The sequence below is a fragment of the Urocampus carinirostris genome, chromosome 3 (assembly GCF_059441175.1).
Source record: "Urocampus carinirostris isolate Australia breed hairy pipefish chromosome 3, RoL_Ucar_1.0, whole genome shotgun sequence".
Lineage (NCBI taxonomy): Eukaryota > Metazoa > Chordata > Actinopteri > Syngnathiformes > Syngnathidae > Urocampus > Urocampus carinirostris.
Genome location: NC_142351.1, coordinates 12056937 through 12075890, shown reverse-complemented (window position 1 = coordinate 12075890; position 18954 = coordinate 12056937). Strand labels below are relative to the sequence as shown.

Below are 18954 nucleotides of genomic sequence, written 5' to 3'. Positions count from 1 at the left end.
AAACAAAGTACATAGAGTACCACAACAGGGAGGAGTTGGGGACGTAAAATGTCAAGGACAGACATTGTGTATTGGCCACAAACTAAACCTTTAATTCAAACTTAATCTTACAAAAAAGCTCCTCACCAGTCGTAAAAAATGAAGAAGAAGGTTTTACAACAACTTTCAAAAGGCTTTACATTATTACCACAGAGTTACTTTGGTGTTGTGAATTTGTTTATTTCCGGATTAGTCTTAGATTAGCAAATTAAAGAGGTGTTTTATACCATTTTAAGCATGCTCTTATTTTTTTTTAATTGAAGTAAATATCGTTCAGCCACATTGCCGCAGAGAACAAACTGTCAACATCATCTTATTTACAACCCGAACAGAATGCGACATGAATCCCTTTTGATTTGAGGTTTTCAAGCTTATTTTCGTCCTCAAAGTTGATTCAACTTATCAAGTACGCTTAAGAAAAAAATGCTAACAAGGTTGAATTGGAGGTCCTCTTAAAAACTTGCAGAATTAAACTGGAAGGTCACTTTTTTGTCGATATATATATTGCAGCTTTTGTTAAAATTATGTGGATTGAGGAGAAACAAAGGGCTCTGTCATGACTCAGGAAGAGAAAAAAAGTAGAATTTACAGAGGCCCTGTAAAATATTTACAAATCTCATTCGCTGCAGGCAATATCAAAGGAAGCCTAAGACTTCCCGGAGCATCAGGTTTTAAATGCCACTAAATGTATTCTGTGAAACGCACACTACCAACTTACTGCATCTTCTCTCACAACCAACAAAAAAGCTTGTTGTGTTTTAGAAGGCTATGAAGCCTCAAACATCCCCTCAGGGTGTCAGCAACACAAAATATTTAGAATCAGAAACAAGCACAAAGCATGCTGTTGTACTTTGGACAGGGCGTGTGTTATTTTTTAACTCATATGCTTTTGGCCATTCCGTGATGTTCCTGCAGGATGCTCAAACAAGACAGAACCATTAGCAGAAGAATAGACCACTTTGTCTGATTGCCAAATGTTAAGAAGCTCTGTGGGTGTTACTATAATAACTACATCTGACTGGGAAAATCAGTAATAATTAATGCAAAAGTTTATTCTTCAGGAAAGGAAATATTTGATTGACGTTCTTCTCAACTGTTGCCGCCCTTGGAACAACATATCTGTATTTTTGCAAAGTAACGAGCCTCTTACAGATGTTCAGAATAAATTAATCCTACTGTTTGAAAATCGGTTCGGAAAACATTTGTAATACAATTGTATTCCCAACATTACACTTGTTTTATTTTTAATACAAAATCACAGCACATTGAAAACCTTAGTGTGAATATGCTCTTCGAATGAAAATGAATGAACTATTTCACACAGAGGGATAAAGTCCCATTTCAATGTAAGACAGCACACATTTTGGCTAGGAGCAAGAAAATTCAATACCCATCCAAAAAAAGATGGACAATTTTCCTTTCGTAATTCTGAGTAATTGACCTCCGATTCAAGCTAATGAGTCAATATTTGCATAAGATGTAACACTTGGCAACTTTGGAGAGTACTTATTATTTCATTATCTACAGCACAAATCCAGTAGTTCATGTCAAGAACCTGAACAGAAGAACCCAAATGTGTGACGTTTCTCACACAAGCTTTTATTTTACGGGAAATGGCGCAGTCATACACGTTAACACAAAACGACAGTGATTCAGTGATCGCTGAGCGAAAGAAGAAAGACAGAAGTCTGGCGTGCAACAACAGAAAGCAAGGGACCGACGAGCTTGATACCGGTTACATGAGCCTATACCGGACAGATGATGTCAATACCGGACAGAACGGGATTGAAAGGATTGATCACGGATATAGGACAATGGAGTCCGATATTAAACAGGACGAGATAGACGGGAACGATACCAGACACTGGAGACTGGAGACCGATATTAAACAGGATGAGATAGACGGGAACGATACCCGATACTGGAGATTGTAGCAAGGTATCAGACAGGAGGAGACAGACAGGCACGATACCAGACACTGGAGACCGAAATCAAAACATGACGAAACAGACTAGATCGATACCGGACAGGATACACAAACGGGATACCGGGCCGAGTCAAAACCCACGTCTTGCAGGTGCAAAGGTTCATTGACGGACTGACACAGGGTGAGTGAGAGTAATGAGCTTAAAGAGAAGGGAAGCCAATCTGTCAACGAGCCACAGCTGGCGCCAATTGGGACACATGGCAACAGTGACCGTTCATATTTCCTTCTATGTGCTTAAGTAAGGCAGACCTAATATCTATCTATCTGTCTGTCTGTCTATCTATCTACGAGTTGGTGTTGGCCTAATCAACTTTTGGGAGGTCATCAAAATCTGTCTAAACCACCCACTGTAATTTTGATAAATGATATCTGTGAAAAACAAAGCAAAACCGAGAGATACCTTTAAAGAAAGACTGGAATCTTAACAATATGTTATGTAGTTTTCCTCTAAAAACAAAGTCAACATTGATTTTGACTTCCTGTTCCATATTGTAAAATGGCCACTGTTCGGCAGCTTATACTATAAAAAGATTATTAATTAATGTCAGCCAAATGCTATTTCTTATTTTAAATTCACACAAACACTGAATCTTAAGTCTCAAGTTGAAGTTTTTGAGTTTTTCCTTGCCCTCATGTAGGTTTTAGATCAGGGGATGGTGTAATAATAGTCTGTGGTTTGCAATAATCTGTGGTCTGTGTAGCCCTTTGAGACTCTTTGTGGTTAAGGGCTATACAAATAAATATGACTTGACTTAAATCCTCAATTATTTTTTGACTCACCTTCCTAACCCCTTATTTAGCTTTGACGCTAAATGTATGCACAGCAGTTTTAGTCGAAGCAAGTTAAGGTGTCAACTATCATTGGTTTGTTTACACATCAAGTTGGCTGCGATTGCAACTGGTTTCGTTTAACTGTACTGTACGGTATTATCTTTTCAGCTCTCCTTAGCACATTTACGGTACTGGTGACGGGGATGGACTGAGTCAAACAGCAACCAGAAGGTCACCTGTTTGATTCCTGCTCTGCCCAATTCATTTGTTGGTGAGTCGAATAAGCACGACTGATCATATGTAGAAATAAAGGTGTAAATTAATAAAGACCAACAAATATTTACTATAGAATTTTTTTTTTTTTTTAAATAACGGAATACGTTAATATGTGACATAAATGGAATCTATTCATTTATTGATGCATTTTATCGTGTATTTATTTCAGGATTTATTCTGTCATGTATTTTGGGGGTATTTTGTCATTTATTTTGTGGTGTATTTTGTCAAATTTTATTGAAATGAGTAGGCGACCCAGTGGCCGGAGCTTTTCCCTTATGGTTAATCAGTGATGACATTAATATGTGCAGTTGTGGATCAACCAATAGGTGAAAAGCTCACCCCCTCATTTGAATAACATTTTGTTGACAAAATACACAACAAAGCAAAAGACAAAATACATGACAAAATGCATAATTATATAGACAAAATCACATTTATGTAATCTATTTAGGTATTAAGGGATTGATAGGGTGACATGCATTTCTAGAATAACATGTTATTACTATGTTGTTACTTTGTTGTTACTATGTTATCACCAGGTTGTAATTATTTGAGGGTAAATAGGCTAAGGCAACCACTAAACACCATGCCAGTTAGAAGTCAAATTTCCTATTAAACCACAATGAGCCTTGATATAGTTTAAAAACTCGTCCACGGGCTACTCGGATTGTCTTAGGGGACTACCAGGTGCACGCGGGCACCACGTTGGAGAACCCCTGCTTTATATGCTACCCTGAACAATAATATGAATGTAACCTGAAAGCTTCCTGATAAGTACTTTATACCACATGTGCGGTCCCTTCTCAAGGTTTCTTCATTTCCTTCATGTTGAGGTTTTTTTGAGTTTTTCCTTGCCCTCATGTTGGTTCCAGATCAGGGGATGGTGTAATAATAGTCTGTGTAATAACCTGTGAAGCCCTTTGAGACTCTTTGTAATTAAGGGCTATACAAATAAAAATGACTTGACTTGACACCAATATTTTTAATCAATCTTCAATTAGCGCTCGATGGGCCAAATGTGGCCCTGAACCAACCTACAGGTGGCCCAGCCTTTGATCCAGCCCACCCAAATTGTATTGATTTTTTAAAGTTTTGGTTAGCATGATCCAAACAATCCCTACAATGTTTGACCCTTTGAACGCAGCACTCCTCGTATTCTAACTGCAGTCTTTGCACATTGTTTTGACCTGTGGCTAATCGTGTTAACAGGAATAAGTCCAAAACACTGGAATATGTACCTTTCAACTTTGAGACTTTATCAAGACTTGTACCTATCCAAGACTTAAAATTGTACCAATACAAGTTTTTGAAATGCTCCTACATGAACTAAAGAAGTTTGATCACATTAACGGATGAAAATTGGCTACCTTGTTAACAGGGAGACATGCATGGCCCAGCTAAATTACTTAATTCGAAAATGTGGTCAAAATCATGTCAAAGTGGAATAGTCTTCCTTTAGATCACCAAGGTGAATAGACACGATTCTCTTTGTTTTATTACTTACATGAATAGATTCAGTCATCCGAGGACATGTTATTATTGTTGCTTCACACCTATGCACATTTCCTTACAGCTTTGGATCACTGGTCCCCAAACTACGGCCCGCCTCCACATTCCGTCCGGCCCCCTGAACAACACCAGTAAGCATTTTGACACACTTTTTTTTTTAAACACAAATTGTGGTTGCTCGTTTTTGATTGTGACAGGATTAGTACCCATGTTGCCACAGGGGAAAGTGTTGAATTCTTACCACTGGATTACCAGTGATATAGGTGAATCTCATTATCACACTATCTTGTCAAGGTACCAGAAATGAATGTTGATTTCATTGTGAGTTCCACATTTTACAATGACAATAACACGTGAAACACACGACAAAAAAAATATCCTTGCTGTACCACTGATTGTACTGTGCACTGATAACTAAGCTCAACTCCTTAAGACTGTGCATGTCACGTTCCATGGATTTTTTTCTGTGTGAAGAAGAGTGTTATTTAGGTATTATTTATTTCATGAATAGTGTTATTATTCAATTTCTGAGTTTTGTTCTGTGAGGACCCAGATAGGGTTATTTGGTGATTATTTATTATATTAATAGTATTATTATTTAGGATCTGACTTTTGTTCTGTGAACAACCCAAAAGGGTTATTTGATTGTTCCTTTCTGCAAAACAATACATTTTTACATTTATGCACTTCTGCAATTCTCACATTTTTTCTGCTACAAACTGACCCTGGCCCCCCATCAGAGAAGTGAAAAGTGGCCATAACAGGAAAATGTCTGGGAACCCCTGCTTTAGATCATTACCAATAGTGATGCACAGTTTTTTTTGTTCTCGGTAAGACAAAAAGGTCACGAGTTAACGATTGTATAAGAGAAAAAATACTTTTTTCTTTTTCGGCGTACCATAAATCAATAGGACAAAAGAAAAATCGAGAAATCATATTTAACCCTTTTAGGAAGTTATCCTACAAACATTTCAAAGTATTTTTTCTTTACTTAAATATGCAGTGGAATGAAAGTGGCATGGGCTAATTACAAGCATTCTTCACTGAATTAGTGTTCAGTGTGTGGCAAGGCTGTGCTCTCTTTTGTCTTGATCCCTAAACTGATCCCTTGCTTATACCCCAAGAGGTCATAGGTCACTTGGTTAATTAGGGGTCCAATCAGTCTTTAGATAAACTCATCAGAGCTTAATGTTTGCACTATTTGAGGTCCAGCAGCTCTGCCTGGTACCCCTGATCTTTGCGCGCACTCGACTAATCTAACCACAGACAGGGGGAGTAGGTTGACCCAGCTCAACAGCGCCAAGCTGGAACGGCCTTTTCATTTGATAACTTCAGTCAGCGAAGAATGTCTGTAAGCTCTTGCCGAACCAGAAAAATACCTCCAACGCCAAGTATTGTACACAAGGTGAGGGTTTGAGGAGGGGACGCCCGAAAGCTCTCAAAGCGCGGCAGATTACCGTATTTGCGTACTACGAGGCGCACCCGCAAAAAGTAGTCTTTGGTGAATTTGTTTTCATATATAGAGCGCAACGGACGATGAAGCGCATGTAATTAAAACTACAGTAAGGGATAGGGTTGCAGAAAAAATAAAAAAGGTACCGTATTTGGTAATTGATATATCGTTATACTGTAGGTCAGTGATTTTCAACCACTGTGGCACACAAGTGTGCCGTGAGAGATCGTCAGGTGTGCCGTGAGAAATTATCCAATGTCACTTTTTGAAATTTAAAATTTTATAAAACATTTATGAATCCTTTTCTGCAAATATTATGTCATTGTCAAGTTTCTGCGCTGCACTTTTTGAAATTTAAAATTTTATAAAACATTTATGAATCCTTTTTCTGCAAATATTATGTCATTGTCGAGTTTCTGCTCTGTAAAAACTGGGGGTATTATACATTATATTGTAATTAAACATACTGTTCAGTGTCATTTTATAACATTTATGGTTAGTAGTGTGCTGCAAAATTTTTCCAATGTAAAAAATGGGCCCTGGCTCAAAAAAGGTTGAAAAACTCTGCTGTAGGTAACTGGTCACAATTGCTTAACAACTGATGCAACCCAAATTGCGCTGGTAAGGGTGGGCCGATCAATACAAAAATCGATATTGTTGATACTTTGCGAGCACTTGGATAGGATCGATACTATTGTCTTAAGACCAATACGGTCTTTTCATTTTACCCATCACTATAAGTATGTAGTGTCGTAAGCTTATACATTTAATATAACTTTCACATTTCATCCAATTGTGGTTTCACTTTCGAATGATTTTGCTTTCAAAATATTGTGGAATAAAATATACAGTATTTCCTGGACTATAAGGTGCACCCGATTATAAAATACACCTTCCAAAATACCCACTTGTGAAATATTGTTTTCTTATCGAAAATATGGGATTAAAACAGCATAAAAAATATAGTTCATAGAATATAAATATTCCGGAATCTGGTATTTCCCGCTGTATGAACGTGCACAAAATTAGAATGCACACTTTCGAGTCCCTGGAAAATACGGTATTTTAGTTGTCTTGATAATATTGTTATACAGTATTTGTATTTGTGTTACATTGCAGTTTTTTGTGTGACATGGTGGAAAAGTGGTTAGCGTGTCCGCAGCACAGTTCTGAGGTCATGGGTTACAATCCAGCTACCAGACTTTCTGTGCAGTTTGCATGTTCTCCCATATTCCAGAAAGATGCATGTCAGGTTAATTGGCTGTTCCAAATTGTCCCTGTGTGCCCTGCGACTGGCTGGCAACCGGTTCAGGATGTCCCCTGCCCACTGCCAGAAGATAGCTGAGATGGGCTCCAGCACCCCCGCGACCCTAATGAGGATAAGCGGTGCAGATAATGGACAGATGCTGCTTTTTTGGTTTGACTCTTTTCAATTTTGTTCTGAAACAGTTGTCATGTAAGTATTTTATTTTTTATAATGATAAGAGTTTGTACATTCTATTGTTTACACTATTTGCACTTTGAATTCATTTTCAAAATACTGTGACATGGAAGATATTATATCCATCATGTTGACCTTATATATTTGTATTTTGATTTGTTTTTTCTGAAACAGTTGTGATACGAATATTTGTATATGTTTATACTGTTAAACTTCGCATTGGAGTTATTTAATTAAAAAGTAGACCAGATTCTGAACTGAATGGAGAGAAAGGCATTGTGGTAAGTAATTTGGTCATCCTGAAAGATATAAACACATGGCTACAGGTATTCATGTCACTTACAATGCTTTGTTTAAGTTGAGAAAATGTGAAACAAAATTTTATACCAATTTGTAATCACGTTCTGTCACGTTCTATCATTTATCTAACATATCTGGTACCATGACAAAAAAAAAATGTAATAATAATGGTTTTAATGTGTTGTCTTTATGCCAAGTGGTCTAGTACTCTCCCCCCTGCGATCAAGGTTTGATTCCTATTGCCCCTAATGTTGTGCAATTGTGAACAGCCAATGACGTTTCTAATGGCCTGGTGGTTAGGATTTGGTGCTCTTATTATTGTCATCCAGTTCGATCCTTGCCACCATTGTTAAGCTATTTTCGCCATTGGTAAAATTCATTCAATGATCAACAAATGCACAAATAAGGTAACGCATTTCTAAAATTGTCTGCAAATTAGGCGCATGTACAAATTCCGCCCAATTTTGGGTTTTTGGGTGCGCCTTTATGTGGAAAATACAGTAGTTTGATGCAGCATGAGAAAACCAAAGTCTGTGGCCCTTACACTGTATTTGGGAGCACCGTGACAGGCCCATGCCACACACATCCAAGGGTGATGAAAGTGTGGCTGAGCAAGCAACCATGAAATCTCTCAATGTGCTGTGGATGGATTTAGTTCAACAAAGATTACTCAATAGCTGCCAGAGTATGGACCTTTAACGACACGTTAAATGTGAGATAATAATACAAGTTTCATCTATTTTATAATCACTGTGTTCTTGTAAAGCAATCTATTTAGGTCTGTTCCATAGTATGCCTAATGCAGCAGTTTAGATCAGTGGTTCTCAACTGGTGTGACTTGAGGACCCACCATTCCACCTAATGACAAGCTGCAGACCAAATCAAGAAAAAATTGCCACTCCTCACATTTAGATAGATAGATAGATAGATAGATAGATACTTTATTCATCCCCGAAGGGAAATTCACTTTTCCAGCATCATCCCTGAGTTAAAGCAAGGATGGAATATTCTGGAATATATCTTTTTTCAAAAAACCAAATGACCAGCTAAACCAAGTACCATATAAATACTCGCATATAAGCCTATATTGCAAATAAGCAAATCAGTACAACTGCCTTTAAAATAGTCTTACTGCTAAAGTTTGTACTGTTATTGTACTTTCAAGCAGCACTTCAATAGCAGACGCTCGGACACCTCGTTCATATTTCGTAATCATTTCCTACTTTGACATGATCGTCACTGTTTTTCAATTTTCCTTATCATTAACCTTTTTGGGGTCCATTATTATGATCAGAAAAGGGAAATAAAACAAACATAATCACAATAAAATGAGATGTAGTCCCTCTCAAACACAATTGTGACAAAACCGATTGACTGAACAGCAAGAAGAGATCAAGCAGGGCATTATCGCCATCTAGTGTCATTGACCCTTGTTTTTTTTTCTTCTTTTTAGCATTATTTTGCCAAGGCAAAGGTGCGTGACCCACTGAAGACAGGGGTCCGCGATCCACTTTTGGGTCCGGACCCACAAGTTGAGAAACAGTTCTTTAGATGACTTCTGAATGATGTCTTCATTTTCCAAAGTCCTCACACAGCCACAAGTCTAAAGACTGCGTAGTAAATTAGTAGCAACCATGATCTCAATCGATGGCAATGAAGAGTTTACGATATTCTTAAAGGTCTTTTACTATGAGGAATAGTATTAAAAAACAAAACATACAAAAATGCAGAAGTATAACATCTTTTTATCCTCAAAGAAAACGATCACTTTTAAAACAGAAGTAACTTAACCAAGTGCCTCCGAGAAAGAAAAAAACAACTGTAAGAGTTCAATTTAAGAAAAGACTTCCACTACCGCAATCACGCCGTCGATATTTACGAGACAAGATGGGCAAAAAGAAAACTTACCAAACAACGGTGTCAAAAAGCGCACTCGATTGCTACAGCTTCAACCTGTAGAGAAAAACCTTAAGGATCTACTGGCCCTCGCACTGCCAGGGAATCAAAGCTATGAAAAGATGTGAATGTAGCTGAGCAAATAGGATTAAAGATGGCTAAATCCAAATGGCTGGAAGCACAGCATGCATTAAAGAGGAATTCTCTCGGGAAAGATAATCCCCATATACACATTCTAACACACTTCACTCACCCCAGCTTTTTTTTTTTTTTTTTTACACACTCATAGTAATTCCGTTATTGCCTGAATGTCCACACACCACAGTCAATACAGTCTATAAATACACGGCTCTGTAGCAATGACACACACTGATTCCAGAGAGGAAATACAGTGGTCAACTTCTTACTAGCTTAATTCATTCCAGGACTGTGCTCGTAGCTCGAATCGCTCGAGTAACGAGCAGAGTTTCCCAATGTCAAAAAATGAAAACTGGCCTGTTCCCAAAGACCTGAGGTCCGTTTGCAAGGAAGGGCGACATAGATTGCATAACTGTCAGTTGGTACCAGCTCGATAGCCTAGATGGTAGTGCGCCCGCTACCTAAGACTTACAACATTGGTACTCATTGCCTCCCTGCTTGGCGCTCGGCATTAAGGGTTGGAATTGGGGGGTTTGGTCACCTAATGACTCACAACACAGCAGTTGGGTCTAAAATGGCGGGGCCTGTTTGGCTGCGGCTGCATCGGCTTGCTACAGTTTAACTGTACGGGTCAGGTGTAGCGACATTTCGTTCATTGTGCATGGTTACAAAGAATGACAATAAAAGTAAACTCTATTCTTCTTCTTCTCCGTATTCTTTACTGTCATGATTACCCAAGAGGAGCCACCTGGGGTAATCATCTGGCGCGCTGGAATGCGCTTCCTGATTGGTTTATGTTCCCTTTTTAAGCATGCTACGCGGAGACCTCTTCGTCGGAGGATACTTTTTACCCCGTTTGACTCGCCTGATTTTCCTGTGTCTTTTTTGACTTGTTTACCTGATTCTGCATGCCTCCGATCCGACCTGCTTCCGTTCCACGCTACGATCTTCTCTCCAGTCCCGGTAAACTCGACCTGCTTCCATCCAACGCTACGATTGGCTACGTGTCCCGAAGTTGTCTTCACGGCGTTGCTGCTGACGTTCGACGGTCATCGCGTCTCCCGCTAACCCTGTACACTTCCCCAAATAAAAGACTTGTAACGAACGCTCTGGGGTCTCCTGCTCTGTTCTGGTCCTCCTTGACAGAATCCTCCGACCAGAATGGACCCCGCGTTCGTACATCTGCCCCCTGACGACTATGCGATCTGTTGCCATTTGCTCAGAAAGCCCGTACCTCCGACTCTTTGCCTGCCTCCTGTTGTTCTACCTGATCTCCGTTGCCGACCCGTTTCCGAATCTGCCTACGACCTGCCCTGCCCGCCTGACTCCTGATCTCTCTTCCGAACACAACGACGCCCTTTTTGTCCAGCCCCAACCAACAACACGACGACTACGCCTGTCCGCAACCATTCCCGCCAAGCCTTCACCCGCCTGTCAAGTCTCGACAATCCGTCAAACAGCGGATCGAAGATTCACGTCTTGTCATTCCTTCCTTCCAATAAAAACCAAAAAACGAGTGCAAGTGATCTCAGTTTTCATTACATCCTGCCTGACATTTACAGGTTTTGATCATTTAGATTTGAGTAAACCATATAACAATTTCCATATGGGAAAGACCTATTTCGTCTTTCCTATTTTGTCACTAATTCGGATCGTCCCGGTCGCCTGTAGCATACGACACGATTATTGTCGATTGATAATATAGTATGTGAGTCAATGGGTGCCGTCTTGTACTTGTAAGGTTTACTATTGGTTAATAAGGACCCTAACCCTAACCCTAACCCTAATCATTAAAATGGGAACTATTGGCGGAGGTTGGCAGGTATGAGATCAAGAGACTGTTGATGACACGAAGGCACTTACTGTACAATAAAATCAAAGTTACTGTAACTTTATATGACCGTACTCACAAAAAAAATTACAGCACATCGCCCCTTGTGGTAGTTTTCATGCGCAAACTAGATGAGCTGATGCTATGAGTGAGCGGTCATGAGAGGTGAGCAGTCTCAAGTAAGGGTGGACGGATCGATCCAAATATCGACTGTGAGCAAATACTTGGATTGGATCGATACTATCGTCATGGGATTGATACTGTTCTCCCATTTTAACTAGCACTATAGAAATGTTGTTGTTAGGGTCTGATATACCTCCTTCCACCATAGGGCCCTAACCGGGGTATGAACTGGGCACAGGTCTGTGGTGATTGGACACACCTGTGCCCATTCGAAACCCTAGTTTGGGCCCTCTGGTGGTAGGAGGTGTTCCAGAGCCAAACAGCTGTTAGTGGGTTGTAAGCTAATACATACACTACAATTTTCAAATTGAATCCAGTTATATTTACACTTTATTTGCACTTTATTATAAAAATAGTGGCCAATTAGAAGTCTTGTTGACATTATATTTCTATTTTGTTACCTTTCTATTTTTGTTTTTGTTTGACACACTTAACTTTTGATCTGAAACCATTGTCATACAAATATTTACATGTATTTTTTATACTGCTAACGTTTTTATTGTTATTGTACTTTCAAGCAGCACTTCAATGGCAGACACTCGGACAACTCTTTCATATTTCGCAATCATTTCCTACTTTTGACACGAACGTTGGTCAGTTGGTTAGTCAAAGTATTTTATTTTTAGAAGGTTGAAGTGTTTTTCACATTTTATAGTTTCCACTAGTTGCATTAACTTTGTTTTCATCTAGACATGGTTATATTTGTAATTTAGTTCCATTACTATTTCATTTTTCTTTAAATCTGTTGACTTTTGTTCTGAAATCGTTGTTATACAAATATTTATATTTATTTTTTATACTGCCAAGGTTTGTATTGTAATTCAATAAAAGTTACTTCAATGTGTTTGTCAGAATTGTAAACTAATTAAAAAGCATCAGTATCGGATCTTTCCTGTATTTACCTGGATCGGATAATTCCAAAATTCACAGTCTCGCCTACCCCTTGTCTTGAGTGTTTTCTAGTGGAAGCCTCTGTGCTCGTGAACTAAATTTCCCTTCGTGTTGTTGCAAATAAAATTCTTCTACCAAAGTTTTTGTCTTTAGCATATCTCGTATAAAGATGTACCACAGTATTATAGCTTAACAATCACACCTTGCCACATATTCCCCGCGTTTCTGACACAGCATCATGCCGGAGAGTCTTACCTTCAGCACCTCCATCGGCACCTGCGCGGAGGCCGGTGCAGGGATGCTGACATTGATAGCCGGGGTCTGCGCAACCGTGCTTAGCGGGTACTGGGACTCCAGCTGCCTGCGCTGCTCTCGCCGTTCCTGCTCTTGAAGCTGCTCACGCATCAGCTGTTGTCGCAGGAGGATGCGCGAAGTGGTGGCCGAGGAGCTGAGGGGAGGCTTGGAAGCGCTGCGCTGCTCCGACGGGCTGCGGTGGAGGGGAGAAGGATGCTCTGTGATTGAGGTGGGACTGATGGAGCCAAAGAAGGCATGGGCGGGCGGGTTAAAATAGGTGAAATGAAGGGCGCAAACTTAAAAGTGAAATGAGAAGGGGTCAGGTAAAGAGAAGGGAGGTCAAGCAAGATGATGGTGAGAGATTAGCCGTGTTGATTCACTAGCGTGTCTCCCTCCACACACGCCTGAGGGATTTTCCTGCCCGCTTTAGGGACACCTTCGATTTGGTATACTGTACGCAGCACTTTTGATCACTTTTTTTTCCAAGACCGGAAAAATTTGGCCTGGGAGACCTATCCAATGTGGATTTATGAAAAAATATTAATGCAAATATCTAAATGTAATATTGCTTTTTATATGTGTCGTTAAATAGATTAGTTTCATTACACTGATTTGAACGCTCAAAATGAAAGCAAAATAATTTATGATGTATCCCAAGCACTATATCAGTGTTTGAAATAATGTCTGCCCGGATGCCCGGGGCGTGCATCTTTTACGTCGGGCGTACAACTTACACAACGTTTCTGCCCGGGTGGACGACAACTTTTTCAAGAAAAAAAAAGAAAAAAAAAATTTTTCGTTCTTATTTTTCATTTTTTTTTCAAATAAAACGTTTGCTTTATTACGATTTCGAAATCTTCATTCGGTTTGGAAATTTTGGAATTTCGGTTTGTTTGGCAATTTGCATACTCGGCAGCCGATCAGAAGCCTGCATGGAATAACTTCGTGCTTCCGGACTTTCCCGAGCGTTATAAGGTCGTGCATTTGCATATCATTTTCCAAAGTAGACGCACAGAGAACTCAAGAAAAATTGATAAGTGGTTAGGAATCAAGCCAAAACCTCAGCCCCAGAAGAAAGATTCAAAAGGAGCTAACAAAATTTATGACGCTACAAAACGTAAACGTACATTGAAAGCATTGTGGAAAGAAGAGTTCACGTGGCTTGTAGCAGACGACGCAACGCAAACATTGCATGTATGAAGTTGAGTAAATACAGGTACATAGGTTAAATAACTCTGAAATGAGATGTTTGCATAGTATGTGTGGAGTGACAAGACCGGATAGGTTAAGGGATGAGGAAGTAAGGTGAAGAACTAGTGTGGTGAAAGAGCTTGCTGAGAAGTTTGATGGAAATGTTCTGAGATGGTTTGGACATGGAATAATTAGATTAAGGCTGTTTGAAAAAAAGAGTATGTAGTACAAAAGTGGTGGGACATAGAATGAGAGGAAGGCCCAAAAATGGTTGAATGGATGACGAAACGTGCTCTGGATATGTGGTCGGTTAATTTAATGGATGCAAGGGTGTGCACTAGGGATATATGTGAGTGGCGAAGGATAGTTAAGAAAGACAGATATAGACGCATATGATGCGGAAGGGGTAAACCAGTGTTTGCTGTTGGGCCTCTCTGCAGATGAAGGGTTGCATAGCACAGCAACTCACCCTAAGTTGTGCTGTGGGCTTTTTTCAGTGACAGGTTGGGAAGTGCGAAGGGAAATGTTTGGTCAATGTCAGTGCTTTTTTGACCCTAGCCACCTTCCACGAGGGGGATATGGCATTGGTGTATTGATTGATTGATTGATTTATTTATTTTTCTTTTCAAAATGAAAGAAAAACAATATATTGGGACCCTGTTTTTAAGCACTAAATTTGATATTTGTGTGTGTGAATTTCCCAGCGGGGATGAATAAAGTATCTATCTATCTATCTATCTATCTATTTAGTTTTGTACACGTTGGTCAGAATCAAGAGAAACAGGACTAAGATTTAGGATAATATAATGTTGACAAGATGAACCAGAAATCTGCAATATCAATAATGGATTTGAATTGAAAAAGTTGTGTTATGTACTAAAGATATCATTATGGGTGTCCTAAGTTTTCCCCCCAAAATTTACATTTATTTTATTTTATTTTGGATTTTATACACAACAGAAGATACAGAGATATATTATAAAGTTGACTTGAAACTGAAATCCTCAAGAAAACAAATTATACTTTACTGTGTGGTACACGTTTGTTCCAAACTCTCAGCTAAATGTGAATTTTAACTTTATTAATTGACTTTCTTATTTACAAATGTTATTGTATAATGCGTTTTGAGTCTGCCTGCTTTCCACAGTCTTCTCTGCTAGTTTTTAGCATTTGCAGAGAGGATTCAAACACAATTAACGAGCTATAATTTATGCTTTGTTAAATAAAAGTTCTCCAAATTTTACGTATTATACACTCCAACGTAAAAAAATACAGCAGACTAAACATGAACCTTCAAGCCAAAGCAGCTATGAACTAAATTCAGCTGCACGATTTTTTGCATAACAGAAAGAGGAACAAGGAAGGCTGTTTCAGTTTTCCCACTCTTCTGAAACCCAAACGGCTACTCGCCAGACAGAGCCGAGTGCTCCTAAAATAGAGGAACTCTGCTGAAGCAGAAGTTGTCGGGACGAAGCCAACATGGAGTGAGTGATTCTTTTGATAAAACTCAGCAAAACGTCTGGCCAATCCAGCTGTGCAGTAATCGGACTAATTAGCCGGCAGAGTCAAACACAGCATCGGTCTGGCTTATATTGGACCTTCAACGTACGGCAACTTTCCGACTTCACTCCCAAGCATTGAATATACCGTATTTTCCCGACTATACGGCGCACCCAAAACCCCAAATTGGCCAGAAATTTGAGTGTGAACCTTATGATCCGGTGTGCTTTACCAGTGTTCATTTTACGTCTGAAAAGTGATGGGTCCCGGGGACTCGCATGCTCAAAAATCTATGGGTCCCAACAGATCTATGGGTCCCCAAAATTTAGTGTTATCGAGGTTGAAATTGTAAATCGGCGACAAATAAATATATAAATCTATATATTCATTCAGTTCTAATCATCACACTTAATTGGTAATACAAAGCCGTTATCACTTCACAAAAATACTGTACAGTACACAAAATAATATTGCTGAAATATTAGTCTATATATTCATGCAGTTTTAATTACTTCAGATTTTTCAGTTCATATATTCTTCGTGGTTTGCTGTCCCGCCACAGTTGTAATGCCTTCTCATGGTCCAATTGCAGCAACGGAATTTCCATTGCTAATTTGTGGTTTTCATTGTCGTTGTGCCGATCCAATGTGCTTTTCAGAAAGTTCGTATTGCGAAATGATTTATGCAATCCAGTTTTTTTGTCACGCTGGGTGCACGCATCACAGAACATGTAGCCTCCATTATCATCCTCCTCATAGCGTAACCAGGAATATAATTGAGTCAATTTTGGCAGAAAAGTCCTTTTCTTGCTAGGAGTATTCTTTTGTTTATCTTTCGTCGAATCGTTCACTTCAAAACACGTGTTTTCCTTGCCTTTGCGGTCTTCTGAAGAATTTCTCCGCTGTTTTTCGTGCCGGAATTATTGCCGTTGTTACCACTTTCTGTATTATGTTTCGACTTATTACCGACACTAAAGAAATTGCCAATTTTTTGTTGATTTGCACCTAATACCAACTGTTTTTTACGGAGGCATACTTCTCTTTCACTCGACAACCACCAAAACAATGACGTCATCTCGAAGCCACGAGATCTCGTTTGCCGAGACCGACGCAAGACCAAAACAACAATGGCGGATCTGCCTGACGAAAAGTTTGGAGTGCGGTAAATCTTTGTTAAAAAAAAAAAAAAAAAAAAAAAGTAATCGGGTAATAATGACAATTTGGTGTCAAAATAGTTGCGTCCCGTGGACGCACGTTGATTTGACACAATGCGTCCCCAGCAAAAATTATGCGTTTAGGACGCAGGGACGCGGGCAAACGAGAACACTGGCTTTACCTATGGACAAAATACTGGTACCCAGCGACTCCTCGCTACCTTGCGCTTCGCTTATTGCTGGTTCACTCCTTTGAGGATTTTAAATTAAATTGTCTTTATTGTCATTGATATCAACGTATGGTGCATTTTGTTCAGACAGAACACACTCAGCTATCATAAGGGGCAGGTTGTATGTGTGTGTGTTGGGTGGGCGTGACTGCGTGTGTGCGCGTAAATGATAGGCTGTCAGTCAAAAAGCAGGCTGACAAAAGTCAATATGTTCACACGGCCCCGCCCCCTTTGTCCCACCAAACAAACTGTGGAGCACGCAACAGCAAAACGAGTATTTTAGCGGGTTATTACATTGGAAAGAAAATCATCGCATAGATCACACTTTGAGGAAAGTAGGAGAAGCGCAAAGAATTGCTGTGATTACCAGCGGGTGCTACAGGGATTATTATCGGATTTTGGAAAGAATTGTGGCGACATTGGGAAAAATGCGGCAGATCGGGCCCGCTGCTAACAGCTAGGCTAACAACTCTCACAAGATACTCCGGGCAAGCCTGCTATATCCCACTATTGGGCAAATGAGCCCATCACAACCACAACTACTTCTTTTTTTTCCTACTTTTTTATGTTGGCAGTGGACCCGAAAGGTCTTTCCCCTTTTTCTTTTCAAAGACTATCCTTCTTCTCGTTTCGACTTGATTATCCGACTAGGTATGCTTTCGTTACGTCAAGACCACGTTTTCCGCTTTTATTTTTCCCTCCACCCTTTGGTTGTGCGCTTTTGTTACCACAGACAGAACTAAACATTTGTATTCCACCCCAGTTCAGAAGAATTCAGGCCTTTGGATTGGAACGACTGAGCTCCCGAAAGGACAGTTCCGTGACATACCCAGGCATCAAGACAGAGAACACAATTTATTACGTGGATTAAAATACAGTCTGATAACGTGAACCTTGTGATTGTAACTAAAACATTCATGACTGTGTATGAATCATGACGACTGATGCCACTTGTTTATAATGTGTGTCGGGTTCCCAATTTGAGGGTGAGGTTTTTATCGCCGTCCTAATCTAGAAACTGGTTCACCCCTGACACCCTCCTGGTAAGTGTCAGCTTTCCACCAAATCTCAGTGGTGTGATTTGTAAAAACACGTCATTGGCCCTTTATAAGAGAGAACAGTGGACAGGATTCGCTCTCTGTTCCTGCCTGCCGGGCAAACAACTCGAGTTACCACAAAAACCATATGAATGAAAAATCGTTTTAACATCACATGGTTTCTCACGTCAAGTCTGTTCGACCCCCACTTCCATCGTCTCTGTGTCCCGGACGAGAACCTTCAAGACGTTAGTGGGCTAGGCAACTTTAACGGAATAGCCAGAATTAATATCATGAATCAAAATGGAAATCATGTTCCTTTTAGAATATATCAACTTCTTCAGATTACCCTAACCCTCACCACGTGCAAAACACTCGCCATCAGTTCCACTTCTTCTCCCCCAGTCGGTTTGGTCTTCCTTTCCTTTGTTTTTTCCCTGATTACAATTGAATTTAACACAAAGCTAATGTGCCTGAAAACAATATTTGTTCTTGAATAAATCTTCCTTTTGGTATTCAATTAAATAACCTGTGTCTGCAGTTTTCCTCCCTTTCGGATTATCAATTCTTATCCAAAATTCATGAACTGTAATTAAAGGAATTCAAAGTTAAATTATGGTAGAAAGTTTGCCTTCAGATTTTAAAACCGATCCAACTAAACCTTATGGTGAACCGCTGGTGCCACACACATTTGGTAACTGCTCGAATAAGAATAGTTCTTTGTAAAAGAGGAAAAACATAGAAGTTGAAGCAAACTCCTTACACCACTCATGTGGATGAACTGAAGCTACAATTCATGGGAAACTGCAGAGACTTGACTGAACCCAGGGA

At 39.6% G+C, this 18954-nt stretch overlaps 1 protein-coding gene across 3 annotated transcripts in view; it reads right to left on the bottom strand.

Moving 5' to 3' along the window:
* Positions 1 to 18954, bottom strand: part of mitfb (melanocyte inducing transcription factor b) — a 62918-nt gene that overhangs the window by 22210 nt on the left and 21754 nt on the right. For all 3 annotated transcript variants that reach the window (XM_088330717.1, XM_088330719.1, XM_088330720.1), the window contains exon 2: positions 12974 to 13205. In XM_088330717.1, the coding sequence (XP_088186843.1) occupies positions 12974 to 13205 (232 nt within the window). The remainder of the gene's footprint in view (positions 1 to 12973; positions 13206 to 18954) is intronic.